Source organism: Mesoplodon densirostris, chromosome 18, assembly GCF_025265405.1.
Source record: "Mesoplodon densirostris isolate mMesDen1 chromosome 18, mMesDen1 primary haplotype, whole genome shotgun sequence".
NCBI lineage: Eukaryota > Metazoa > Chordata > Mammalia > Artiodactyla > Ziphiidae > Mesoplodon > Mesoplodon densirostris.
Window position 1 is genome coordinate 50,616,545 of NC_082678.1, and position 25,155 is coordinate 50,641,699.

Genomic DNA, 25,155 nt, shown 5'->3' on the forward strand with positions numbered 1-25,155 from the left:
GGCTGCGCGGGAGCCCGGCCGCCGGCTGTCACTGCGGTTGCGCGCGGCGAGCGGCGATCCCGGGGCGCCTGCGCGGGTGGCTTTGCGGGCGCTCGCGGTAAGTTTGCGCCAAGTGCGCGGCAGCCGGGACGCAGACGGCGGCGGCGGCGAGAGGCGGAGTCCGGGGACCACCCCCCATCACCCTCCCCGCAGTCACCTCACGTACCACAACCTCACCTAACCTCTCACCCCCACTCCAATCCCCCCAACCCCGGGATGGCAGCGCCCGCCAGCTTTCCCGGCCGGACCAGCGGTCGCCAGCACCGGCTTTAGCCTGTGGGACTAGGCCCCGCCGAGGCCTGACTCCCGGAGCCGGGACCCACCGTGCAGCCAGACGCCGGGCCGGGGCTGAGGGGCCGCTCCCCCCTCACGGCCCGTGGGGAGGACGCTGCCGTCCCGGGGACTGGGGGCCGGGGGGTGGGGGGGTGCCAGGGCGAGGAAGTCGGGACCCGTGTTTGGAAAAAAGAAGGGGGGCCGGGGTCAGGAGCACCCCCTCCCCCCGTTTCCCCCCTCCCCCCGGGGTTGGGGGGGCCGGAGCCGAGAGCGCCCAGCCCGGGAGGTGGATGAATGTGGGAGAAAATGGAGACCAAGACGATCGTGTACGACTTGGACACGTCGGGGGGGCTGATGGAGGTAAGAGTGGCCCTCCTCATCCCCTTCCCCCAGCGCCGGGAGGGAACCTCCGCCCTCCGCCCCACAAAGCCGGCCCTGAGCTCGCAGCGCAAGAGGGCCGGGGGAGGGGGGGGCTCTTCCTCACCCAGACTCTCCCTCCCATCTTTGCAACTCGGGGGGCTACGCTCAACCGCCGAGGACGTTTGCAGCAGTTTCACCTACCCGCCGCCCTCGATTCGCTCTCCCGAGGCGCCAACCCACTCCATCTCGTTGCACCGGCGGGCCTCCCCACCCCCTTCTTGTCGGCCCCTTTGTGCTTCCCCCAGCACGTCCGGGTACTGGGCTTCAGGCCTCTCCCGAGCCTGGCTTTGGAGTCCCCCACTGTCCATACAAGGAAGTGGCGAGAAGGGAACCGCGCACCCTCTCCCCATCCCCCTACTCTGATCCTCCCCATTTGGAAGAAGCCGTTCTCGTTGTTGTGCTGCAGGAACGCGGTTAGGTTGGGCTCCCCCTGGTTCCGGGGGCTGAGAGGTTCTGGGAGCAGGCTGGATGGGAGGAAGAAGGACAAAAGGGGGGAGAGGGGTGGGTGACGGAGAAGCCGCGCCGGGGGGGCGACGGACCGCCCGGGACCTCCGAGTGTGCACACACGCCATTTGTATGTGTGTGCAGCAAATCCAAGCTCTGCTGGCTCCCCCCAAGACGGACGAGGCAGAAAAGCGGAGTCGGAAGCCTGAGAAGGAGCCCCGGCGAAGCGGCAGGGCCACCAACCACGACAGCTGCGATAGCTGCAAAGAAGGTGGGGATCTCCTGTGCTGTGACCACTGCCCGGCCGCCTTCCATCTCCAGTGCTGGTAAGGTCTGGGGACCCCTCCGGAGCCCCTTGGCGGACCCTTCTCGGAACATTCCTTCACCCGGCCTACCCGTGGCTGCCGAAATAACGGGCGCTTGCAGCCGCTAGCTTTCTGCAGCCGCTGGGGCCAGCGCCTCCCCGCCCCCAGGTGCTGCCCGGATCCGGCCGTTTTGGGGTGGAGGAGCAGCTGTGGGTCCGGACCCCGAGGTGGGGGTTGGGAGGGGTGAGGAGAGCCCCATCTGGGATTGGAAGTCGCTGAGGAGCCGGGACGGAGCCGGTGGGGCACGGCCGACGGTGGCGGGGAGGAAGGGGAGGAGCTCCGGGCCCTGCGCCGCTCGCCTCCCCGCGCGTCTGCCGCCCTCGGGCTGCTGCCTGGCTGGGCTGTCCTCGCAGTGGGTGCGCGGAGCCCTCGGCGGCCGGAGCTGCCCTGGTCCAGACCCGCGGGACCCGGCGCCCGGGCGCTCCCGGCTGTGGAAGAAATCATGGAGGGTGTCTCTCGAGTCCGCCTCTTCTCTCTGCCTCTCTGTTTACAATATGGCGACCTGCCTTTAAATTATATTTTTATTCTCAGCGCCATTTTGGCTGCATATATGATTTGCAAACGTCTCCCGGGGAACGGTGGGGGTTGCCTCGGGGTCCTTTCTGCGGAAGCTCCTCGGGGGCCGGGGCTGGGATCTTGCCGCTTTAGTCCCCTTTCTCTGCCGCCGCTTGCCCCCTGTTGCCTGTCGGAGCTGCCTCCCTCTTCCCTCCCCTCCCCGCGCTGCCGCCTCTTGGGAAATCGGGCCGGGTTAGACAATTAAAATTGCCATTGGGCGCCGATTTCACTTCTCCGCTCGGGATCGGCGAACCCTTCGCTGCAGAATTCTTTGCTGCCGGGGTTAGGATTGTGTGTGGTGGCTCCGCGAGGGCATTTTTAAGGACCTGAGCAAAAAAGCTGTGCGCTTCCCCCCCACCCCGCCCCAACCCCGCGACGCTTACTGAACGCGAGGGGAGGGGAGAGACCGAAGAGGGAGGGAGGGACCAGGGTTGGTCGCCCGCTGCTTGATCCTCCTCTGCAGCTCAGCCCAGAACAATCCGGCCAAGAAGAGTTTAAACTCCAGGTTCTGCCTGGAGAAATCACCTCTGCCCTCCACAAAAATACCACATCTGCGCCGGGACCCCGATTGCATCTTGTTCTGATGGGGCTTGTTCTGTTCAGCAACAGTTGACTGAGGCAGACGTTTATGAGAGGAGATGGCTGGAGAGAGCGGGAAGGAGAGGGGCTGTTCTGTTTGTTCCCACCCGTTTTTGATGTTGCCTTTTTTAGCCCTCTGTTTTTAAAAAAAAAAAAAAAAAAAAAAAGTGAGGTTTTCCTTAAGCTCTCTACACAGTTCCATTCACATTCCGTTTCTCGGTTGGTGGAATAGTGCCCACTGTATATTTGTACTAATTGCAGGTTTTAGAACACTTATTAGACAGATGACTGATACTGGGCAAATTAAGTCTGTGGTCAGAAGTTTTGTAGGAAGCTCCCATTATCATTCCCAAGATTCCTTTGCCCAGGAGAGCACCCCATCTTGGCTTGTAATGTTGCAGGGACAAAAATGATTATCCTGGAGGAAGCTTTGCCAATGGCTTTAAAATTTTTATTGTGAAGTGACTAATACCAGCAGTAAGGTTCTGTGGTTTTTAACCTTTGCTTCCTGTTGGTATAAGGTGTAATCCACCTGGAAAAAAAAATCTCCTGTCAAGTTTCCTGTGCTGTTCTTGAGCACAGAAGAGATTTGTACCTGGATGCGTTGTGTTGCTTACCAGTTATTCCGTCTTGCTTATGCTTTTTTTATTGTGCTTGTTTGATACATACTGACTGAATTGTAGACTTCTTGATTTAAAATGTGGGTTAATGTTTTACCTGTAGAATGAAGTTACCGTTAACCAAGAATGGTGATTCCCATACTGAGTGAGAATTTTGTAAGCTCCTTATTATTGTTTGTTTAATAAAGCTGAAATTGTTTATTAGAAACTTCAGGCATAGAAAAAGTGTGCTGTTTTGCCTGAGATTGGGCTTTCAAACTATAAAACCTAACCCCTGAATCTTTGAATTTGATGAGTTCAAGTCTTGTCAAATTGTAACAATTAACAGTTCTACTTTAGCTGGTAGGAGAGAGGGAGGGGTTTCTAGCTGTTAGTGAGATTCAGACTGCATTTATTTCATTGACTACTTTTTTTTAAGACCATGAATGGGAACTGGTCATCAGAGCTTTGCGGATCCTAGTAAATGAGGCAGAGCTTGTTTCGCATCTCCAGTTCCCTCTTTGAAGATGCCAGTGCTGAATGTACCACTGACTTAGCTGGGTAGTTCTATAAATCACAAAACGTTGCAGATATTGGTACAAAGGCAGGAACCCTTCTTTCAAGTGAGGCTTACCCCACTTTCCTGCCTCCTACCCCACACTCTTTCTAGCCCAAGTGAAGTATTTCATTAACCATCTCAACCCGAGTAGTTAGGTCAAGCACTTAATGGTGTCAGAAAAGTTTGATTCCTGGGTGTACTCGTGGTAATTTGTCCCGTTATTGTTTATTTGTGTCATGTGGGAGTGAGGTTAGGAGGTGTGACTATATTTTCTCTTGCTTCCCTTTTTAACTGACTAAGACTGGATTATTTAGGTAAGCATAGTAATGATAATCTTCCTTACGTACAGAATGTTCAAAAGTGAAGATGGCGTTTTGCAAACCTGTAGGTCATAATTGCAGTGCTGCTGTGGGTCTCCATTCAAAATTCTGTGAGACAAGTCTTCTTTCAGCCTCTGGTGACCTTGCCAGCTTGCCTCCCAGTGAAGAGCATCTAGTAAAATAAAATGCTCCCGAAGTGATTCTAGGCAAGCTTTACCTCCTGGGCTTAGTGACATGGCCAGAACCACAGGGGATTTTTCCTAAGATAATCTACTGGAGGAAATGACTGGTCACATAAGCTGTATTAATTGTCTTGCCTTATCTCAGGGACCAGGGCTCTGTATGAGGAACAGTCCTTTCTTCCCAGTTAGACTGGGAGCCCTATTTCTGGTTTTTCTCTGATGATCTTCTGGATGAGGGAATGAATTGTCCTGTGCTCAGTACCATGAACTCACTGAAGAATTAAACTTGAGGAGCTGATGTCTTCATATTTGTTTAAGTGATAGTATAATCATTTTATCCAAGTTTAACTGGTTTATCAATTATTCAGAGTGGGGTTAGGGGTTACTAAACCTGCTCCTAGAGAATTAGGAAGAGATGTTTTTAAGTGTTCCCTGGGGAACCTGACCTTTATCATAATTGTCGTGCCATGAGTTGAGCTTTCCGAAAATAACTGATCTCCATGGACTGGTCTCTAAAAATTGGCCTTAAAAAAAAAAAATTAGACTAACTGGTGGAGCTCTGGTTGCCAGTGACCCATCTTTCCGTTTGAGATGGATAGGATTGTTCTCACTGATAAAGTGAATACCATAGGCATCGGTAATGAGGCTGACTGGAACCTGGATGGTTTCCTCTGATTGCATTTTGCTCCAAACAGTCTGAGGGACCAGAACGGTCTGGTTGAGAAGTGCATCTACCTCAGCAGACCTCAGCATGGTCGCTTCCCGTCAGACAGATCTCTGTAGCATTTGCCTCCGCATGTTATATTTGGAATTGTTGGCCGGCTTTCCTCTCTCTGGTGTTGGCAGCATGATCCAAAATGAGGTTTTCGAAGAATGAGAGTAAAAAGGTCTCTGTGCACAGGCAAAACTAAGCTCAGCTTGGAGTTTTGCATATTTAATTTTCAGTGAGTCATAACAAGAAAGGTTTCACACACACAGTAGAAAACTGCCTTGCAGAAAATCTATACTGTTTGAACTTTTAAGGAGGTGATTTTTCTGATTTTGCTGTGTTTATTAGCTCGTCATTAGAATAGTATCAGGCAAGTGGTGAATTAAAATATATGTGTTTTAACATGATCTCATACATCTTTTGTTTCTGACATTCCAAGTGCTTGGAAGCCTGGCACTGAAGAACTGGAGGTGACAGCATCTGGACTCCCTCCCTTCTCTCTGCCCCTCAAGAGTAAAATAACTCAACAATAAACAAACCGAATTTGGTTTTGTGTGTATTTTATTTATTTTTGCATTTGCTGTGTTGTGTGGGAATCTGGGTGTGTAGTATTGTTTTTAAATGGTCCACTCAAACAGGGAGGGTCTAGTAACATTTAACTTTAACTCAATTTCACATGCATGCTTCATCAAATTAATGTGGGGTTCCGGGGCCAATTTTTATGAAATGAGTGCTTTAGTTCAAAGATAAGGGATAATCGCTGTTTAAAACTATAAGACTAATACTTGGTATGAGTCGTTTACTCACAAAATGTTTGTGACCCAGATGGCTTTGGTTGAGAAAGGAAGCGTCAGAAATATTAAAACCGGAAAGAGAGGTAATACTTTGCAGAGGTAACAGTTTTTGTGTAATTTAAGGCAAGTACTTAGTGGTACTGTTGTAGGAAATTTTTCATTTCTCGGGCTTGTCCCAAAATTAATTACCATACTCAGTGAAAGGTAGGATGCAGTTATAATCTCATCAATCTCCTGCTGTTCCTTAAGGCTCTCAAAGTACTTTACAGATGGGCTCCACTAGTACATTAGGGCTGTTTGGGGCCTTGGTAAATGAGTTGTGTGTTTTTTTACATGTTTAAATGTGCAAAAGCCATATTTAGGTACAGCCTTCATTTTAATCTGGAGATGAGATTCATGTTGGTCTTTTTAAAATTCTTAATCAAGTGTGTTTCCAAGAGAATTTTTTTAAAGCCAAATCATAAAGACAAATAAATTACCTGATTTGAACTGAAAAGGAATTCAAATTGCCTCTACTCTGTGTTGAATGAAACACTGTTTTTTATTAAGCTCTGAGTGAAAGTACAAGTGTTACTCAAAAGGGCTCAGTGAGTTTTCCAGGTTCATCCTTCTAGGATTTGTTGTTGCTTCATTCCTTTTTATGGCTGAATACTATTCTGTGTATGGCTATACCATATTTTTGTAGTCCATTCATCAGTTGATGGGTATTTGGGTTGTTTCTTCTTTTTGCTGTTGTGAATAATCATGCTGTGAATACTTGTGTGCAAGTTTTTGTGTGGATATCTGTTTTCATTTCTCTTAGGTATATACCCAGGAGTGAAATCACTGGGTCATATGGTAACTCTTACATTTAACCTATGAAGAACTGCCAGACTATTTTCCAAAGCGGCTGCATCATTTTACATTCCCACCGGCAGTGTATGAGCATTCCCGTTTCTCCACATCCTTTCCAGTACTTGCTATTACCTGTCCTCTTGATTAAAGCCATCCTATGGCTATGAAGTGCTATCTCATTGTAGTTTTGATTTGCACTTGCCTGGTGGCTAACGACACTGAACATCTTTTCATGTGCTTCTTGGCCATTTGTGTATTTTCTTGGAGAAATGTCTATTCAGATCCTTTGTCCAATTTTTATCAGCTTATTTGGTTTTTTATTTTTTATTTTTCGGTACGCGGGCCTCTCACTGTTGTGGCCTCTCCCGTTGTGGAGCACAGGCTCCGGATGCGCAGGCTCAGTGGCCATGGCTCACGGACCCAGCTGCTCCGCGGCACGTGGGATCCCCCCGGACTGGGGCACGAACCCGTGTCCCCTGCATCGGCAGGCAGACTCTCAACCACTGCGCCACCAGGGAAGCCCTGGTTTTTTATTATTGAGTTGTAAAAGTTCTTTATATATTCTAGATGCAAGTCCCTTGTCAGACAGATGATTTGCAAGTCTTTTCTCCCATTCTGTGGGTTGTCTTTTCACTTCCCCTATCTTTTTATTTTTTAATTTTTAGTCTTACCTAGAAAAAGATGGTTGATTTAAGCACACTCGAATGTCTATGCCTATATTGTCTATGTAATGACAGTAAGTAAAGGATTTCTTCTGTGAACTCAGTCAAGATGATGTGTCTCAGTGGAGGGAACCTTATGATGATTTGGTATGTTGCTATTTCAGCTTTTCTGGGTGAGCCCTCTTAGCAAAGAAGTTACCCTAGAGGAAGTATAAAAAATCCACCACCTGCCCTAAGGCAGGATGCCCACCTGGCTCCCACCAGCCACAACAGAAAATTTCTGTGTATATGCACTTCTCATACTTAGAGGCCCCTGGTTCCTGGTTTAAGGAGGAAGATTTTAATCACCTCAGTTTGATTGGTAACTGCTTGGGGTGGAAATAACTACGGATCAGTTAATGAGCTTTTGATCCCGGTGAACAAGAACAAAAAGTTGTTCGAACAGTGCAGTGAACTCACCTATTTATACGTGTCTTTATGTAAGCCCAGATAGCAGTAAATAGGGAGGTGGCATGCAGAGAATATTTGCTTGAAGGTTTTATATAGCTTATAATAAGAAACCGTCTGCTTTGATGCTCCCTAGAAATGCAGGTGTCCTGCTTCTTAACAGAAATGGGTATATTTTTTCTTCTACAAGTGATATGACGATAGAAAATAGATGAAGCTGAATGTTGTTTGCTTTGAGTTATGAGTAGAGTACTGAAATCCATCTCTGAACTTTCTTGTCCCACCCCCAGCGCATACACAACAGTTCCTTGGGTGTGTAGTTAAGCAGACCAATCTGGTGGAAAATTCTGGTTGAGGTTATGATGGCATTTACTATGATAATGCAGCACAGGCTCCTGGAAATGCATTCTTGTTTTCTGGGGGTTTTTTGTTTGTTTGTTTTTGCTTTTTATCTTTGGCTGCGCTGGGTGTTCATTGCGGCGCGCAGGCTCTTCGTTGTGGGCTCAGTAGTTGCAGCCTGAGGGCTTAGTTGCATGTGGCATGTGGGATCCCAGTTCCCTGACCAGGGATTGAACCCATGTCCCCTGCACTGGAAGACGGATTCTTAACCACTGAACCACCAAGGAAGTCCCTGGATTTTTGTTTTAAGGTGCCAGAGTTTTAAGTCACCAGAGCAGGAAAAAAAAAGTTTGTTTTCCCACCTCCACTGTGCTCTTCCTTTGACTTAAAGTCCCCAGGGAGTACAACATGGCCAGCTGCATTGCCATTCAATGAGTGACACTTATAAGAGCACCTCTGCATAATGCTAGCCTCCCAAGAGACAGGACAGGAGTACAGCTGTCCCCCTGCCAGTTTCCTGAAAGAGGAGGACATTGTATTCAGTGCAAGTCCTAGACCAAATTTCAGAAAGGCACTTTGGTGTTGCAGATTTGTCACCATGCCCAGGACGCATGCACAGGTCGCTAGCTGACTGCTTTTCCCATGACTCAACAACAGTTAAGAAGAATAAGAAGGTGACTCTTTTTTCTGCCTGCCACTTACAGATATCAAAATCCTCATCCTTTAAGCCTTTAATTATTTCTAAATCTAGTCTCAGCAAATAAGAGTAAAGAAGAAGTTTTGTGTGGGAGGCAAAAGACACTGAGGGGTATAATGGGCACTGACAAAAGAAGAAACCATTGATTGGACCCATCAGTAAAAAGGAACTTGGCTGTTACATACAGCTGTTGCTGAATTCACAATAAGCAAATTCCAAGTACACCTTGCAGATTGATGAAATTTTCTAAGTAAAGAAAAACTTGACTCGCTCATTCAAAGAACTACTCCTTTCTCTTCTGCAATCCTGTACTAAATGCTCATTAAACTACTTGAAAGCCAGAGACTGACCCATTTCCTCTGCTCATTGCTGCGTAATTCTTAGTGGTATTACAAATGAGAGACGTGCAAAGATAAACACTGGTTGGGGAACAGAAATGATGTCTGGGTTCTTCGAAGTGGATGGTACCTTTGTTAACACAAACACACGGTGACTATTCCTTTCTCCCTAATTACATTTGCTTTTCTGTATGTTAGTAGCTTTGGTGTTTAATCTTTGCCCTTCTCCTGTTTTCTGACAAATTGTACAGGGTATCTCCCAGGAAATGTTTCCCGGTCTTGAAAGGACAAAAGACTTAGTAATAGCAGGGCGGGGGAGGCAGGTGGCGGGGACTCAGTGCCTGAACCTAGCGTTAGTCTTTCCCACTGATTGGGGCTCTGCATGAGGCTCTTTTTGAAATAAGCTCAAGTGAGCAGGAGAGGACTCTCTGTGGGGTTTGAGTTTAACTGTAGCCCAAAGACATCACTTTACCTCCAGGCCAGGCAGGGGTGGGGGTACCTCTCAGAATTACTAGCAAGGTTGAATTCTAGGGTGGAAACCTGTTTCTGGCAGCACAAGCACATTTATAGTCTTTTATCCAGCTGTGATCCTCAGAGGGTTGTTGGATATTGTTTCTTCCTGTCTGCATTTGTGCAAAGAGCAGAGCAGAGAAGCTAATGAAGTGCACGAAACTTCGAGTGAGTTTAGAAAAGTCTCTGCATTACAAAACTGGGCAATGTGGAGCTACTCCTGTTCTTTCCACCAGCCATGGACTCCTGTGATGAGCTGTGAGCTTTTTAATTCCCATGTTCACTGAACCCTCAGGTAGAGTTCTACTGATTCTTTTTTTTTTTTTGGCTGCTTTGGGTCTTCCTTGCTGTGCACGGGCTTTCTCTAGTTGCGACGAGCAGGGGCTACTCTTCGTTGTGGTGCGCAGGCTTCTCATTGCAGTGGCTTCTCTTGCTGCAGACCACGGGATCTAGGTGCACGGGCTTCAGTAGTTGCAACACGTGGGCTCAGTAGTTGTGGCTCATGGGCACACGGGCTTAGTTGCTCTGCGGCATGTGGGATCTTCCCGGACCAGGGCTCGAACCCGTGTCCCCTGCATTGGCAGGCGGATTCTTAACCGCTGCGCCACCAGGGAAGCCCCTCTACTGCTTCTTGGTTTTAACAAAGCTCTGGAAACATTAGAGGGAAACTCTGTGGTGAACTTTTTCCATTAACAATCATCAATTATTGGTCAAAATACATTGAAAATTATACGTCATAAATCTCATTAAATGTGTCTAAACCTGTAACTTTTCATAGTTCTATACACGGGTTGGCTATATTTAACTTTCCTTGATCTTGCTTGCCATTTTTTTGAAAGAGCATCTTAAATGTAGGGAGAACTATGTCACTAATTTTGACCTTTATTGAGAAACATTGTTTTGCTTTATCCCTCCTTGGTAGTCCTCTTGGTTTTGCCTGGTGTAGATGATACTTAGCCACTCTAACTCAAAGCAATTCCGACGCCTGATTCCATGATATCAGACATCTTTGACTTCAGGCTGCAGTTTGTGGTGTTGTAGGAAGCTGTATAGTAAGAAAAGTGTCTGCAGGTTATTTAAGTTACAGGAAAGAGCTCATGTGCAAGGCTTGTATGCTTGCTGTATACAAGCTTTCCACAAATCTTACCATTTGTGTGCACACATTCAGGCCCTTAGGGTGATTGTTCTTTGGTTAGGGACCATCTGAGAGAAAAGTGGGCCGAAGGGAAAAATCATGGCACTCTGTCTCTGACAAGTATGTTCAACTCCTAAATAGGTCACCAGGGGTATAACTGGAAGGCTTCAGAAGCCCAAGTCTGCACTTAGCTGTGGCATCAAACCACGACAGCACAGTTTGACAGTGTGCCCAGGAGATTACTTCAGTCATGCAGGGTGGGGAGCTTTGAGGTTTCTGAGTAAAATTGGGGGAGGGGCAAGGGTAAGGGTAAAAGAAGAGGGGAATAAGTCCTGTGCTGTTTTGGCCCAAATAGTAACATTATTCTTTATTTTTTAAAATTTTTGTTTGCGTTGGGTCTTCATTGCTGCACATGGGCTTTCTCTAGTTGCAGCGAGCGGGGGCTGCTCTTCCTTGCGGTGTGCGGGCTTCTCATTGTGGTGGCTTCTCTTGTTGCGGAGCACGGGCTCTAGGCACGCGGGCTTCAGTAGTTGTGGCACACGGGCTTAGTTGCTCCGCGGCATGTGGGATCTTCCTGGGCCAGGAACCCGTGTCCCCTGCACTGGCAGGCGGATTCTTTTTTTTAAATTTAATTTATTTATTTTTGGCTGCGTTGGGTCTTCGTTGCTGTACACAGGCTTTCTCTAGTTTCGGCAAGGGGGGCTACTCTTGGTTGCAGTGCACAGGCTTCTCATTGCGGTGGCTTCTCTTGTTGCAGAGCATGGGCTCCAGGCGCTCAGGCTTCAGTAGTTGTGGCACGTGGGCTCAGTAGCTGTGGCGCACGGGCTTAGTTGCTCTGCGACATGTAGGATCCTCCCGGACCAGGGCTTGAACCCGTGTCCCATGCATTGGCAGGCAGATTCTCAACCACTGTGTGGCAGGAGGATTCTTAACCACTGCGCCACCAGGGAAGTCCCAGTAACATTATTCTTCCTCCTTCATTTTATTTTAGAAGACCCTGTCAGAGGAGAGTAAATGAAGCAGAAATCCTCCTTAGGGAAAAGCAGCTGAGCCTTGGGTAGAAACCCGCTCTCTGCATTTAGTTGGATTTCAAATAGATATTCTCCCTAAGATGTTATTGTTTTTAGTTTTCCCAGCCTTTATAGAATTTTAGGTCCAATATCTGTAAGATGTGAACTGGTCCAGATTCCCTGAGCTGTGCCTACAAGAAGAGTATAGCCTATTTCCTTATTCTTGATAGTCCCACTAAAATTTGACCACGGAACAGTACCCAGTTTTCCATACCTTTGAGACTCTTATGGAATACACAGTTAAAATTGTTGGTTCTTTCCAATGGAATATTATTAGAAAGTGGAGTATTAGAAAGTGACTGTTGGGGACGTATGTATACGTATAGCTGATTCACTTTGTTATACAGCAGAAACTAACACAACGTTGTAGAGCAATTATACTCCAATAAAGATGTTTTAAAAAAAAAATTAAAAATAAATAAATAAATAAAATCCTTTGTTGCCAAAAAAAAAAAAGAAAAAAGAAAGTGACTGTTGAGGCCAGAATATTGATTCTTTTCTAAAATAGGTGGTCTCCAGCATCCATCATAAGGTGAATGAATGAAGCCCATTTTTTAAATGTTTGCAGCCAGCTCATTTTCCATTGTAGAGAAGCCAGGATTGCAAGAATAGGCAAACCAGTGGTAGATCAGGTCCTGTGACACCGGGCTTGGCTTGTAGAGAAGTTAGCAGAGGCAAACACCTGTTATAACTGTTGGTGTTCTCCCCTCCCTCCTTCTTTCCCTGCACTTCTTATAACCCTCTTCTCCAGGTGTCCTTCACTGGGAGGATGCCCCAAGCCAGCTCTACATAGGAGGCAATAAAATTCGGGGGCACAGTCAGCTAGTTTGAAAGGATTATATGCCTGTGGAAGTGACGCAACTAGCTAAGTTTCTCAATAGGGCATTTGTAATGGCCTGGCACTTCATTGGCCTCCTTGTTAACACAGCTACTAAGGCTCTGCATGAAAGAACCAGCAGCCCTTGTACTTTTTATGTACTTTGTGGCATTAGCTGTATTTGAGTCAGTAGCTGGGATAAAGGAGAGTAAGAAATTAAGGTTCAGGGACCCCCATGAACTTTCTCTCTGCTTTCATCTGTCCAGTATCCTTCAATATGACCCTCTTCTCTTCCTTTGAAAGGTAGGCCATCCGTGAAGGGAAAAGCTGATGCCCACACAAGTGTCCAGAGAAAGCTTACTATTGCTGCTGACATTTAAATTTCATTAAATTTTGTTCCCTCAAAACACAGACCATTAAATTTGGGAATTATTAATATAGCTTTTAATTTAAGTTTTAAAAGATATTGTTAAATTAAACTTTACCCATCACCTCTTAGCTTTTCCAGGACAGAAGCTGATTTCAATTTATAAAAGGCTTGTTTTCTGTGCTGATAGATGCCTTTATAGATCAAGATGGCTGCTAGGAGGCTGGGACATGGTTGTGGTCCTGTCAGCGATCACCCTCGCTCCCCTTTTGACTGGTACCAACACATTTCCTGAGCGGGCCGAGAGTAGCAGGGCCAGTCTGAGAGAGAGGAGGCTTGTTCTGAGCATGTATTGTCTTCTGCAGTTGATCTTACATGATGCCGTGAAATATAGATGCAGGATTTTTATGTGGTAGTGGACCTCACATGGATGGATGAGACCCATGAACTGTGAAATTAAAAATCAAAACTGCTCAGTGCCGTTGTTTGCTTGCTGAATACCCCACCACCACCAAAAAGAGGGGGCGGGGAGGGACATACAGATGATGCGGGGCGGCGGGCAGCAGAATCTTTCTTAGTCTGATATTTTATTTCAACTGAAATGACTGTTTATGTAGCTAGAGAGCTTCTGATTCTTGGAGAATGACGGGTTCTGACAGGAGGGACCCTAACCAGGGTCATTTGACTGACCTCTTTTAGAAGAGAACCTGAGTGGGAGGCTGTTGTTGGTATATTGTGTGCAGACATGCTGTTTGCACAGTGTTCCTGTTAAGTGTTTGTGTTAAATAGAATATTTTTGTCAGTCCAGGAAGAGAAAATGGAGTGTGTTCTTTCTTAAGTATTTTTCATCCACTTGCTTCCTCTTGTCCTAAGACGTACACCAAAGCTTATGATTTGGTTAAGTGATATTTTCATGTCTCTCCGGCTGCCTTTGGCTCAAGTTTTAAAATGTCAATGTTGCTTGGCTGGATGGACAGTTGCAAGCCATACATCAGTAACAACATATTAAAAAAAAAAAAAAAGTCCAGAGCCCAACACCATTTTTATCTGCGTGTTGTAATGTAAAAAATAGGTCTCTGAAATAAAAGGCAGTCTTTTCTGCTTCTGTCTCCCTTCACCTCTCCCCTCCTCCCTTTGTTCTTTTGTTCCCCTCCCCCTTCTCTCTTCCAGTTCCATATTGAAAAACTGCTTGTGCTGGGTGGATAATTAACACAGAGCTATGGAGCAACAGGTCCCACTGGTGGCGACTAAATCTGAAGTAAATGTCGTGCAGGTTCACATATATTAATAGGCGAGGGAGATGAGTGAGGTTAGACTCCGATCAACCACACTGGTATATGACTTGAAATAGATCCTCTTAATTAGAGAGCCAAGAACCATGACAACTACCAATATCTTCCACCTGCAGCCTCATTAGTGAATGAAAGAGGCATTCTAAATGAAGACTAGGCTCTGTCCTTGGGCTGTAAGTTGGGATCATCTGGCTCTGGGCTTTGAATCTTTGACACGGAGAGGTCTGTCAGTGCAGGCATTACAGTTAGCTGAGGGGTGTATGTTTGTGGTTTTCTCTTCGATGGCTCCAGAAATAGACCAATCTAGACACCCTCTTCAGCAACAGAAATGCATCATTTGGATTTGTGTATGGAAGTTCAGATGCTAGAGTCCCGCTGCAGAGGTTGGCTTTAGTAGTTTTAGTTTGAAAAAATTCATGTCTTTGTCCAGCTTTTTAATTGGTTTGTGTGCAGATATTACTGTTAACAGTTTATAGGCCCTCTCAGCCCTCACAGAGAGCCACACCAAACTCTGAGACGCATACGCTTCAGTTGTACAATCTCTGAAGATTTAGAGCTCTGTTGTTATGAATTATTTTATAGCTAACAGTGTCTTCAAGATCAGGTAGTGGTTAAAATAAATAACAAGTTGGAGAGCAGTGAACAGTCACTTTCTGGCCAGGAATTGCAGGCCAGGGCTTTGTAACAAACGATCTGGAAGGAAACATCCATAGCCGTGAAGATGGGAAGATATTCTGCATGAGCGCCGTGCTCACAGGGCACTCTCTTCTCTGCCGTGGAGAAGGGTGCCTGTCTCGCAGCACCGCAGGCCATATTCTTTTGAAATCAGAAAATAAAATAAAGGCCCTTGGCCTGTTGGCTAAAGAGCTACCAGTTTTCCAAGACAAGCCAGCTCACATACAGAAAATGACTCTTCCAGGGCTCACCTTCCTTCCCAGGACGTAGACAGTTCTCAGAAGGAATCTAAAGGTTCAAATAATATTGTGTGCTAGGTGGACTTTAGTCTCTGTTCCCAGGGAAATGTCTCCACTCCCAGAACCCTCCTTTCATCAGGTAGGTTTTCAAAATACAGAACTATACCTTCTTCTAAAACTATAGTCTCCTCGTGAACACCTCAAGATCCTTAACTTCACCATCTTTAAAGGATCACTGGCTTAATTACCATTTGCTGAATAGCAGTCGAGATGTGGAAAGAGTAGGGGAAAGGCCACCGTCACCTTCAGGTACCAAAAGACCAAAGTTCTGAGGCTCTGTGTTGAGTCTGGCATCCATGAGCTGTTGAGTTTCGTATAGGTCTGTATGGCAAGAATCAGAATCAGTTTGTAGTGGATTATATGTAGTCTCATTACCAACTGTCCTTTTCACATTATGATCCCTGAGAGCAAGGACCATTTCTGAAATATCACCACTTAGCACATTGCCTAGCATAACGTAGTGTCCAGTAAATGCTTGAGTGGATGAATGACTCTGGTCCTCTCTCCCTAAAGGCCATGTTTCTTGATGGGTTAGATCATAACTTGTTTGCTTTGTGTCCTTCCTCTAGCATGGTACCTCCAGTGTGGCATTGGTTAGTAAGCAGTGGGAACTCAATAAATATTGACTAAAGGAGAGGGGAATGCTCAACCCTGTGGTTGAGGAAGATACTGTTACGGATATTCCACCGTGTTCCCTAGAAATAAGAGAACTACCTAGAAATCAGATTGGGCTCAAGATTTGGAAGAACCAGGAAGCTGATTTTGGTTCTAATTCTGCTTTCTGACTCCATGGCTTTCGATAAGTCCGTTTAGAGATACCTGTATGATGGGAGCAAGAATTAATTTTCACAGTATGATGGTGAAGATCAAGTAAGAGCATCTGTGAATACACTTTGTGAGCTGTAATAGACTAGTTGTAAAATGAGTTATCACTCTGCTATTTCTAAGCTTTAGCGATTAGGAAGCATATTGATGCCTTTACAAGCAGCACTGGCTCATTACAGTGTTTTCATGGTTTTTACTGCTGAGCAGCAGAAACTGATCATTTCAGCACTACCTGACTTTTAACTTTTAATGATTTCCTTTTGTAGAGGATGGCTCTCAGTACCCTGTCTTCATTGATATATGGGGATGAGAGGGAGCTGGAACAGAGCCATGTTTTTCTTGACAGGCATATCATGATTTAAAGATTCTGGCATGCATATAATTGTTTTGAAGTTCATACTTAACTTATGAGAACATGGGGGGGAAGGAGCTTTAAGATGGGTGGGTGAGGTGGGGAAGTCCTCAGGATGTGTATGTGAGTACCCCGAGGCTGCACAATCTCCTTTCTCCCTGGAATCCTTTCTCTGTTGACAGTATTTCTCATATGGAACAAAATTAGTCTGTTTGCAGAACAACATCTTCCAGAACTAGTTCCTGAGCTTATTACCCCAATGGCAGCCTGTCTTTCCTTGAGTCATTTCATGAATCCTTTTCCTCTAGATGTTTGAGTTGAAAAACTGCCTTCTAATTTTTGGCTGCGTTGGGCCTTCATTGCTGTGCGGGTTTTCTCTAGTTGTGGCAGGCGGGGGGCTCCTCTTCCTTGGGGTGCGCAGGCTTCTCATTGCAGGCTTCTTGTTGCAGAACATGGACTCTAGGTGTGCGGGCTTCAGTAGTTGTGACACACGGGCTCAGTAGTTGTGGCGCACGGGCTTAGTTGCTCCGTGGCCTGTGGGATCTTCCCAGACCAGGGCTCGAACCCACGTCCCCGGCATTGGCAGGTGGATTCTTAGCCACTGTGCCACCAGGGAAGTCTCCCCATATTTTCACATTTATTTCAAGATGCATGTTCTGTCTCTAAGAAAGCAGCAAAATCCCAACAAGGCCTCACTCTTTTAAATGTTCTGTGTCCTGTGTTCATCCTGGAGACAACACTCTGACTTTCCTGCACAGCTCCCTAAACTCACAGCCTGAACTTTAGGGCAGACAAGAGGAGCCTGTGGCCATAATCTACAATTCTGAGAAATGTTTGTTCTTCAACGTGGTATCTCTGAAAGTGATCCTTTAGAAACCAACCAGGAGCTACTTTTGAGAGCCTCTTAATACAGATTTTGAGCATTTTACCCCTGTGTTAAGAAAGAGAAATGATGAGGACACGGGGAGGGGGAAGGGTAAGCTGGGACAAAGTGAGAGAGTGGCATGGACATATATACACTACCAAACGTAAAATAGATAGCTAGTGGGAAGCAGCCTCATAGCACAGGGAGATCAGCTCAGTGCTTTGTGACCACCTAGAGGGGTGGGATAGGGAGGGTGGGAGGGAGGGAGATGCAAGAGGGAAGAGATATGGGGATATATGTATATGTATAGCTGATTCACTTTGTTATAAAGCAGAAACTAACACACCATTGTAAAGCAATTATACTCCAATAAAGTGTTAAAAAAAAAAAGAGAGAGAAATGAGAAATCAAATTGTTTATAGAGGGTTTAAGTAGGTTACGGTATGAAGTTCAAGCTTGCAAGTATGGACTTTGATGTCTTCTTATTGAAAACATAAGTAATTTCATGTGTGATTTAACCACCAAAACAAGTGTCTGCACATCCACATTGCCTTGCCTCATGACTTGGGCAGAGGGGGTTACATTCACTTCTTAGAAGCCCATTCTTTTAGTGTTCCCCAGTTCTTTAAAGCTTTATTGAGTACCTACTGTGTGCCAGGCATAATGCAGTGTAGAGATACAGAGGTAAATGAGGCAGAGAAGGAGATTCGGGTACATAAATATTTCACTGTAGTACGGCACAGAAGTGCTATAGGGAATCAGGGCCTGTCAGAGGAGTCTTCCCGGAGATAGTGCCTGACTTGAGCTCCAAAAGATAAGGCGTTCACCAGGTGAAGGAGTGGGGGGAGGCTCAGCTTTTGTGGTTGTGGGTAGCAGAGAATGAGAATGAGCAGAGAAAGGGTTGAGAAACAGTGTGGACTGTGTAGGGAGCCACCAGACTGATGGAGCTGGGGAAGGGACAGGGTTCTGGCCTGCAGTACTGAGGAGCTTGAACTTTGTCCTGACGGGGTAAGGGCAATATTGAAGGGCTTTTTAATAAGGAGACTGATGTGATCAGAATTGTGGCAGAATTATTCTGCCAGCAGGGTTGGAAATAGATTGAGGAGGGCAGGAAGGGTGGCCAGGGGGCCATTCACATCTTGGTAAAAGATCTAAGCCACTGCCACCTTGCCTCACCCTTCTGTGCTTTACATGTTTGGTGTAGGGTATCTTGGTACAAAACACAAAGTCAGTAGGCAGATGAAATGATGAAAAACAGAATGAGAAATGGCAGCCTTTTCAGGATTAGTTTTAATATGACAGCTGCTGAAGCATAGCAGAGTCTGCAGGCCCTTGTAAATTACATGCATGCATTTCATTTGTTTGGATATGGCCTATGCAGAAATATATTGGAGAGAACTAGGGAAGACTTTACAGGTGACATTCACTTGTGGTCCTCCAGGGCTTGAAGACCTGTCCCAGTAGGCCAATGTGCCTCCAGTTTTATGCTTCCTGGTAAGGATCCTCCTGAGATTCCACCAAGGAAACAGAGGATAGGAAGCAATGAGCTGTGAGGGCTTGGTGGACATCCTGACATGTATGCTCAGGGCTCCAGGGATGCATTGGCAAAGTAGGAGCTAGGAAAATTTGTCAAGCCAAGTGCTGTTTTAGGTAGAAACGGTAAAGCAGCCTAGCATTAAGGCCTGGGACTTAAGGGAGAGTCCTTATATATTCATAGTCCATATATATATATATATATATAATTTTTTTTAGCATTTCTCAAGTATTTTGAAAAAAAAAATTTCCTCCATACCATTCCAAGTAGGTGACTCCCAGGAACCAAATGTAGGCATTTCTTAAGCATAAATGTAGCCTTATTCTGTATAGCAGTGGTTTTCAAACTTTGGTATTGAGCAGAATCACCAGGAGAACTTGTTAAACATGAATTGCTGAGCCCCCCTCCCAGAATTTCTAATTCAGTAGGCCTGGAGTGGGGTCTCAGAATTTGCATTTCTTCTTTTTTTTTTTTAATTGAAATATAGTTAATTTACAATGTGTTAGTTTCAAGTGTACAGCAAAGTGATTCAGTTATACATGTGGATACACACACACACACATATTCTTTTTCAGATTCTTTTCCATTATAGGTTATTACAAGATGTTGAGTATAGTTCCCTGGGCTATACAGTAGGTCCTTGTTGTTTACCTGTTTTATATATAGTACTGTGTATATTTTAATCCCAGACTCCTAATTTATCTTCCCCTACCCCTCATCCCCCTATGCTATGCCCTTTAGTAACCATAAATTGGTCTTCTATGTCTGTTAAGTCTTTTTCTATCTTCTAAGTGAGTTCATTTGTATCATTTTTTTTAGATTCCACATGTAAGTGATATAGGATATTTGTCTTTCTCCGTCTGACTTACTTCACTTAGCTGCAAATGGCATTATTTCATTCTTTTTTTATGGCTGAGTAATATTCCATTGTATATATATATCACATTTTCTTTATCCATTCACCTGTCAATGAACATTTAGGTTGCTTCCATGTCTTGGCTATTGTAGATGGTGCTGCTGTGAACATTGGGGAGCATGTATCTTATCGAACAGAATTTGCATTTCTAATAAGTTCTCAGATGATGCTGATGCTGCTGGTCTGGGGACCACACTTTGAGAACTACTGCTTTATAGACATTATAAATGTGACCCTCCTAAGAATTTAATAAAATTTCATATGGTTCTTGGTGTAACCTTAATGGAAATCAATGATCTGGAGGAGCAGTAAGGCCAGCCCTACACAGCTGTAATGTTGATTCAGTGTTGAGTTACTGAGTGACTACTGTGTGTACAACCTCTATATTATAAAAATACAAAGAGGGAAGAGATCCAGTCCTTGTCTTGGTTCCTCTAATAAAAGAAGTAAGAGAATTGTCACACAAGGGAGAGCTGAAGACGGTTGTCTGAGTAATCTGGGAAGAGCACATGGAGGAGCTGTGTGCTCAGTTATCTATTGCTGAATAACAAACTACCCCAAAACTCAGTGGCTTAAAATAGACGCTAGTTATTATCTCTCACAAATCTGCATGTTGACTAGGCTCAGCTGGGTGGTTTTTCTGTACACATTGTTATCTGGACTGCAGTTATTTGGAGGCTCAACTGAGCTGGCATGAACCAGGATGACTCAGTCACATAGCAGTAGTTTGTGCTAGCTGTTGGCTTGGAGTTAACTGGAGTGCCTTAAGTCTCCTCCATGTGACCGCTCAGCATGAGAGCAGGGCTCTGAGATGAAACATTGCAAGCATGTAAAAATGGAATCTGCAGGTCTCTTCAGACCCAGCCATGGAAGTTACAGCATTGTCACCTCTGCTGCATTCTGTTGGTCAAAACAACTCACAAGAGGGAATTCCCTGGCGGTCCAGTGGTTAGGACTCCACAGTTTCACTGCTGAGGGCTCAGGTTCAATCCCTGGTCAGGGAACTAGGATCCCATTGGCCACTAGCTGTGGCCAAAAAAAAAAAAAGTCACAAGACAAGCTCAATTCAAGAGGAAGGAAATGGACTACTTCTGGGTGGAAGGAGTAGCAAAAAAATTGTAGGCATCTTTAATCTACCATAGGCTGATTAAAGCAGGCCTTACAGGATGACTAGGGTTTTGGTAGGCATAGCTTTCAAGGGGAAGAGTTCTAGAGGAAGAAATGGCAAGTCTTCAGTTTAACTAGGAGAAAAAGAACCCGAAAGGGGCCTGGGAAGATAGAAGGAGACCATTTTACAGAGGGCTTTGAACAGCAGATGGAAGATCTTGGACTTAAACTGGCAGGCTTTAAAAAGATGGTGGAGGACCTCTCTCTCAGTGATTTTATTAGCATGGTGCAGAGTTTGGGAATGACTCTTCAAGGCTCCAAACTAGTTCATTATATCTTTCCCTGTAAGCCCAGTGTTAACAGCTTTGGATTTGGCTTCTCTTTCTAAGATATGGGAAGGGATGCTTACTCCTTAGGTTATTGTAAATGATGCCAAGTAAGCATTTTGAAGGGTAAGAGAACCCAAGCAGTGCTGCAGGACTGGCCAGAATAGGAGTTGAGGGACACGCAGCTTTGTGTCAGACCTAGTTAGGCTTTTCCCTGCTGCATTAAAGGGTTAGTTACTTAGTCTTGCCCTTGTCTTTTCCCCACAGTAACCCTCCACTGAGTGAAGAGATGTTGCCTCCTGGGGAGTGGATGTGTCACCGGTGCACTGTTCGCCGAAAGGTAATAATGCTGCTTTCTGAAGGCTTTGCTCAGGATGCCAGATCTAGAGCACTGATATTCTAGAGCTAAGACGGCTTGGCCCTGAAGGCATTTTTTGTCCCTTCTTCTTGTCTCTTCCAGCCCTGGAATCACCCTCACACTCCCCATGGTGACTGTTTAGAATCCAGTAGGGCCTAAAATCCAAACATGGGCTGCTGAAATGGGCAGAAAAGGTGTGTTAATTTACTGAGCCATGTTCATTCACTAGTGACAGGAGTAGTCTGATCTCCTTGTAGACCTCCTGATAAGTGGCCTGAATGTGGCAGCCATATCCAGTGGCTGAAAGAGGCTGAAGAGGAAGGTGCTTCTCCAGCTTGATAGAAAAAGGATTCCCCTCACCCCAAGGCAAATAAGTTGCTGGTATCCAGAAGCTTGGCCAGGTGTGTGGGGTGGAGAGGACTTGGACCCACTTGTACCCCAGGTTGCCTAACCTTTCTTTAGCTCCCCTTCCCTCAGCTTTGATAATTCAGTACTGGCTTCGAGAACATAATTTTCTACTTTGAGAACTTCTGTGGGGTACGAAAGCTAAATGCTCCCTTATCAAAAAAGGAAGTAGGTGTGCTTCCACCCAGATTATGAGAGACCCAATCCTCAAATTATAGGCTGTGGATTCGAATCTGACTGTGACTTGTAAACCACTCCCTACCCTCCACCCCACACTAATTATACACCGAGCAACTTTCCTTTGTTATGACGTCACCTCTTTTCCTGGCCCCTCAACATGATGTCACAATGAATGATTACTTCCTTGGTTACAGAAACAGGATGAGATGATTCAGAGATTGTGGTTTATGTGCGTAACAGTCTTCAGCCTTTAAGAAGAAGGTAAACAATTAGGCAGACCTTATTCTTCAGTGTGTGCATAGGGTTCTTATTAAAGCAAGCCAAGGCCAAGTCAACCACCTAACCACAGCTGTAGTTTAATATCTCTTGAAGTCCACAAACCAGGGTGTCCTCCAGCTTGTCCTCCTCCCAAGATCTCTACCTGTGTGTCCCCAGCTAGATTAGAGTGGGGCCAGTTAGAGGCACCTGCCAGCCAGGAGGCCTTTCAGAAACTTGCCACTCAAAGAAGCTGGACTTGAAAGGGTTGGGAACAGCTGTGGCGGAAGAGATGAAGCCAGGAAGAGAGGGTGAAGAAGAAGAACTAACATTGTTTTAGTGCTCATCATAGCTGGGTTTTTACATGTGTTATCTCATTTAGCCCATACAGCCAACTATGGGTACTGGTGGTATATTCTCCTTTTTTTTTTTTTCCTCTCCCTTTTTAAAAGGAAGAAACTGAGGTTCACAATTGTAGAACTTACCCAAGTACTCAAAGGAATGGACACAGCCAAGATTTGAACCAAATTCTGTTTCGCTCCAAAGCCCTATTACTTCTTCATCAATTTTCTGGAAACAGAGCTACTTTCTGGGGATTATATTATAGTATGCCTTTTTCTACAGAGTGTGCTTTTCCTGAAATGCCACTCTGACCTGCTCTCAGATGGTCCTCTGTGCCTACCAGTGCCAAAACTGCCTTTTGCACCATCACCTCTACAGCCCTCTGGCCTCCTGCAGTTACAGTGAAGTGGATTGAAATGATACATCCTGTGGGCCTCATCAACCTCTGATGTTCAGGTCTTATTCCTAGTGGAGGCTAGATCTTCCCCCAACTCAGAGCCATCCCTTTCATATATGTGGTGCTCTTTATCTCTACCGTATCCCTGAGAGGAGGAGAAGAAAAGTCTTACTAGTCTCACTTTACACATAGAGGAATTCCTGCCCTCCGGCCTGAGTCACCTAAGGTCATAGGGAATCAGTGGCAGAACTGAGACAAGATCCCAGGTCTCCTGACTGGAGACCAGTGCTAAACCTTCATTTGACCACTCTATTTGGAGCCCTGGAGGAAAATGTATTATCAGTCATTCAGTCCTACTCTGTACACTTAATCTTTTTCCATGTCCCCACCTTTCCATTCAAACAGTGTCACTGTCAGAGTTCTAGTTAAACTTGAGACATTGAAAGCCACCATTCTTGGACGCCATGATTGCTGGATCACTGCCCTCCACACACCACCCTTCCACCTTGTGGTGTGGCTGCCTTGCAAGTCAGCACCCAACCTCCCTAGACAGGGAGCTCTGCTTGCCTGTTTTACTTTTTACCTTTGCTTCTGCAGGTTTTTCCGTATTTTGAGCAAAGTTCTTAAAACCATTCAGGGCACTCCGAGGCAAACAACAGTGCTCTCCTTGATTCTCTACGTTATTCTCACTGTCCTCACTTAGTCTAAGTTTATTCTCACTGAATTAACGTTTTATCCCTTTACCCCCCCCCACCTCGTGTACAGATACTGTGTATCATATGATGTGTGGTTTGTAAAATTGTTTCTAACTTTTGTACTTTTTGGTGATTCCCTGCTGCAGTGGTTTTGCCAGCTTTAGTTTAGTTCAGCTATAGTTTTGTCAACTTTAACAGACCAGTGTTCCAAGTCCCCACCCAGGTGGATGAGTCTCTGATATTAGAGACTTCCGTGATTTTGGTTAGTGGTCTAGCAGGACTTTGTAGCATCCATCTCTTTCTATTTTGTGTCACTTTGTATGATGGGCCCACCTGTTTATTTGCACAGAAACGAGAGCAGAAAAAGGAGCTGGGCCACGTCAATGGACTGGTGGACAAATCTGGGAAACGGACTACATCCCCCAGCAGCGACACTGACTTGTTGGACAGATCAGCTAGCAAAACTGAACTCAAGGCCATTGCCCATGCCCGGATCCTAGAAAGGAGAGCCAGCCGGCCTGGCACGCCCACATCCAATGCCAGCACAGAGACCCCCACCTCTGAGCAGAATGATGTCGACGAGGACATCGTCGACGTGGATGAGGAGCCAGTGGCAGCAGAGCCGGACTACGTGCAGCCCCAGCTAAGGCGCCCCTTTGAGCTGCTGATTGCTGCCGCCATGGAGCGGAACCCCACCCAATTTCAGTTGCCCAATGAACTGACTTGTACCACTGCACTACCAGGTGAGCCAGACGGTCATATCCTCTCCCCTACCCTGGCTTCCCCAAAGGACACTTGTCCAACCAAAGGGCTGTGCAGCCTGTGAGGTCACTGTCCCTGTGGCCACTGTCTCAGGTTCCTGTTCTTGGTTCGAGATCTTTGCAGGTTTACAATGCTTACTCAGTTTTCTATTTTCCACCCTTCCCAGTATCACTTTAAAAAACAAAAAAGGTAATACATACACATAGTTCAAAAATCAAAAAAAAAAAAAAAAAAAAGGGTTACAATGAAAAATTTCACACCCATCCCCGCCTGCCATTTGCCTAGTTTCTACACTCCTACCCCTTACAGATAACCACTGTTTGGTTCTTATGTATCTCCTAGAATTTCATTATATAGATGTACCATAATTTATTTAACCAATTTCCTATAAATGGAAATTCTGGTTGTGCTTCTGGTGTTACCACAGATACTGTTTCAACAAATAATTTTGTAAATACGTCATTGTGTACATGTGAGTGTATACATGTGAGTGTATCGGTAGGATAAGTAGGATAA

General features: G+C 45.6%; 1 protein-coding gene across 1 annotated transcript in view; it reads left to right on the plus strand.

The window, feature by feature from the left end:
- PHF12 (PHD finger protein 12) overlaps window positions 1-25,155 on the plus strand; it is a 39,917-nt gene continuing 14,762 nt past the window's right edge. Inside the window, exons 1-4 of the mRNA XM_060081500.1 lie at window positions 1-672; window positions 1,321-1,502; window positions 21,513-21,585; window positions 24,227-24,620. Of these exons, the coding sequence (XP_059937483.1) occupies window positions 607-672; window positions 1,321-1,502; window positions 21,513-21,585; window positions 24,227-24,620 (715 nt within the window). The 5' untranslated portion in view covers window positions 1-606. The remainder of the gene's footprint in view (window positions 673-1,320; window positions 1,503-21,512; window positions 21,586-24,226; window positions 24,621-25,155) is intronic.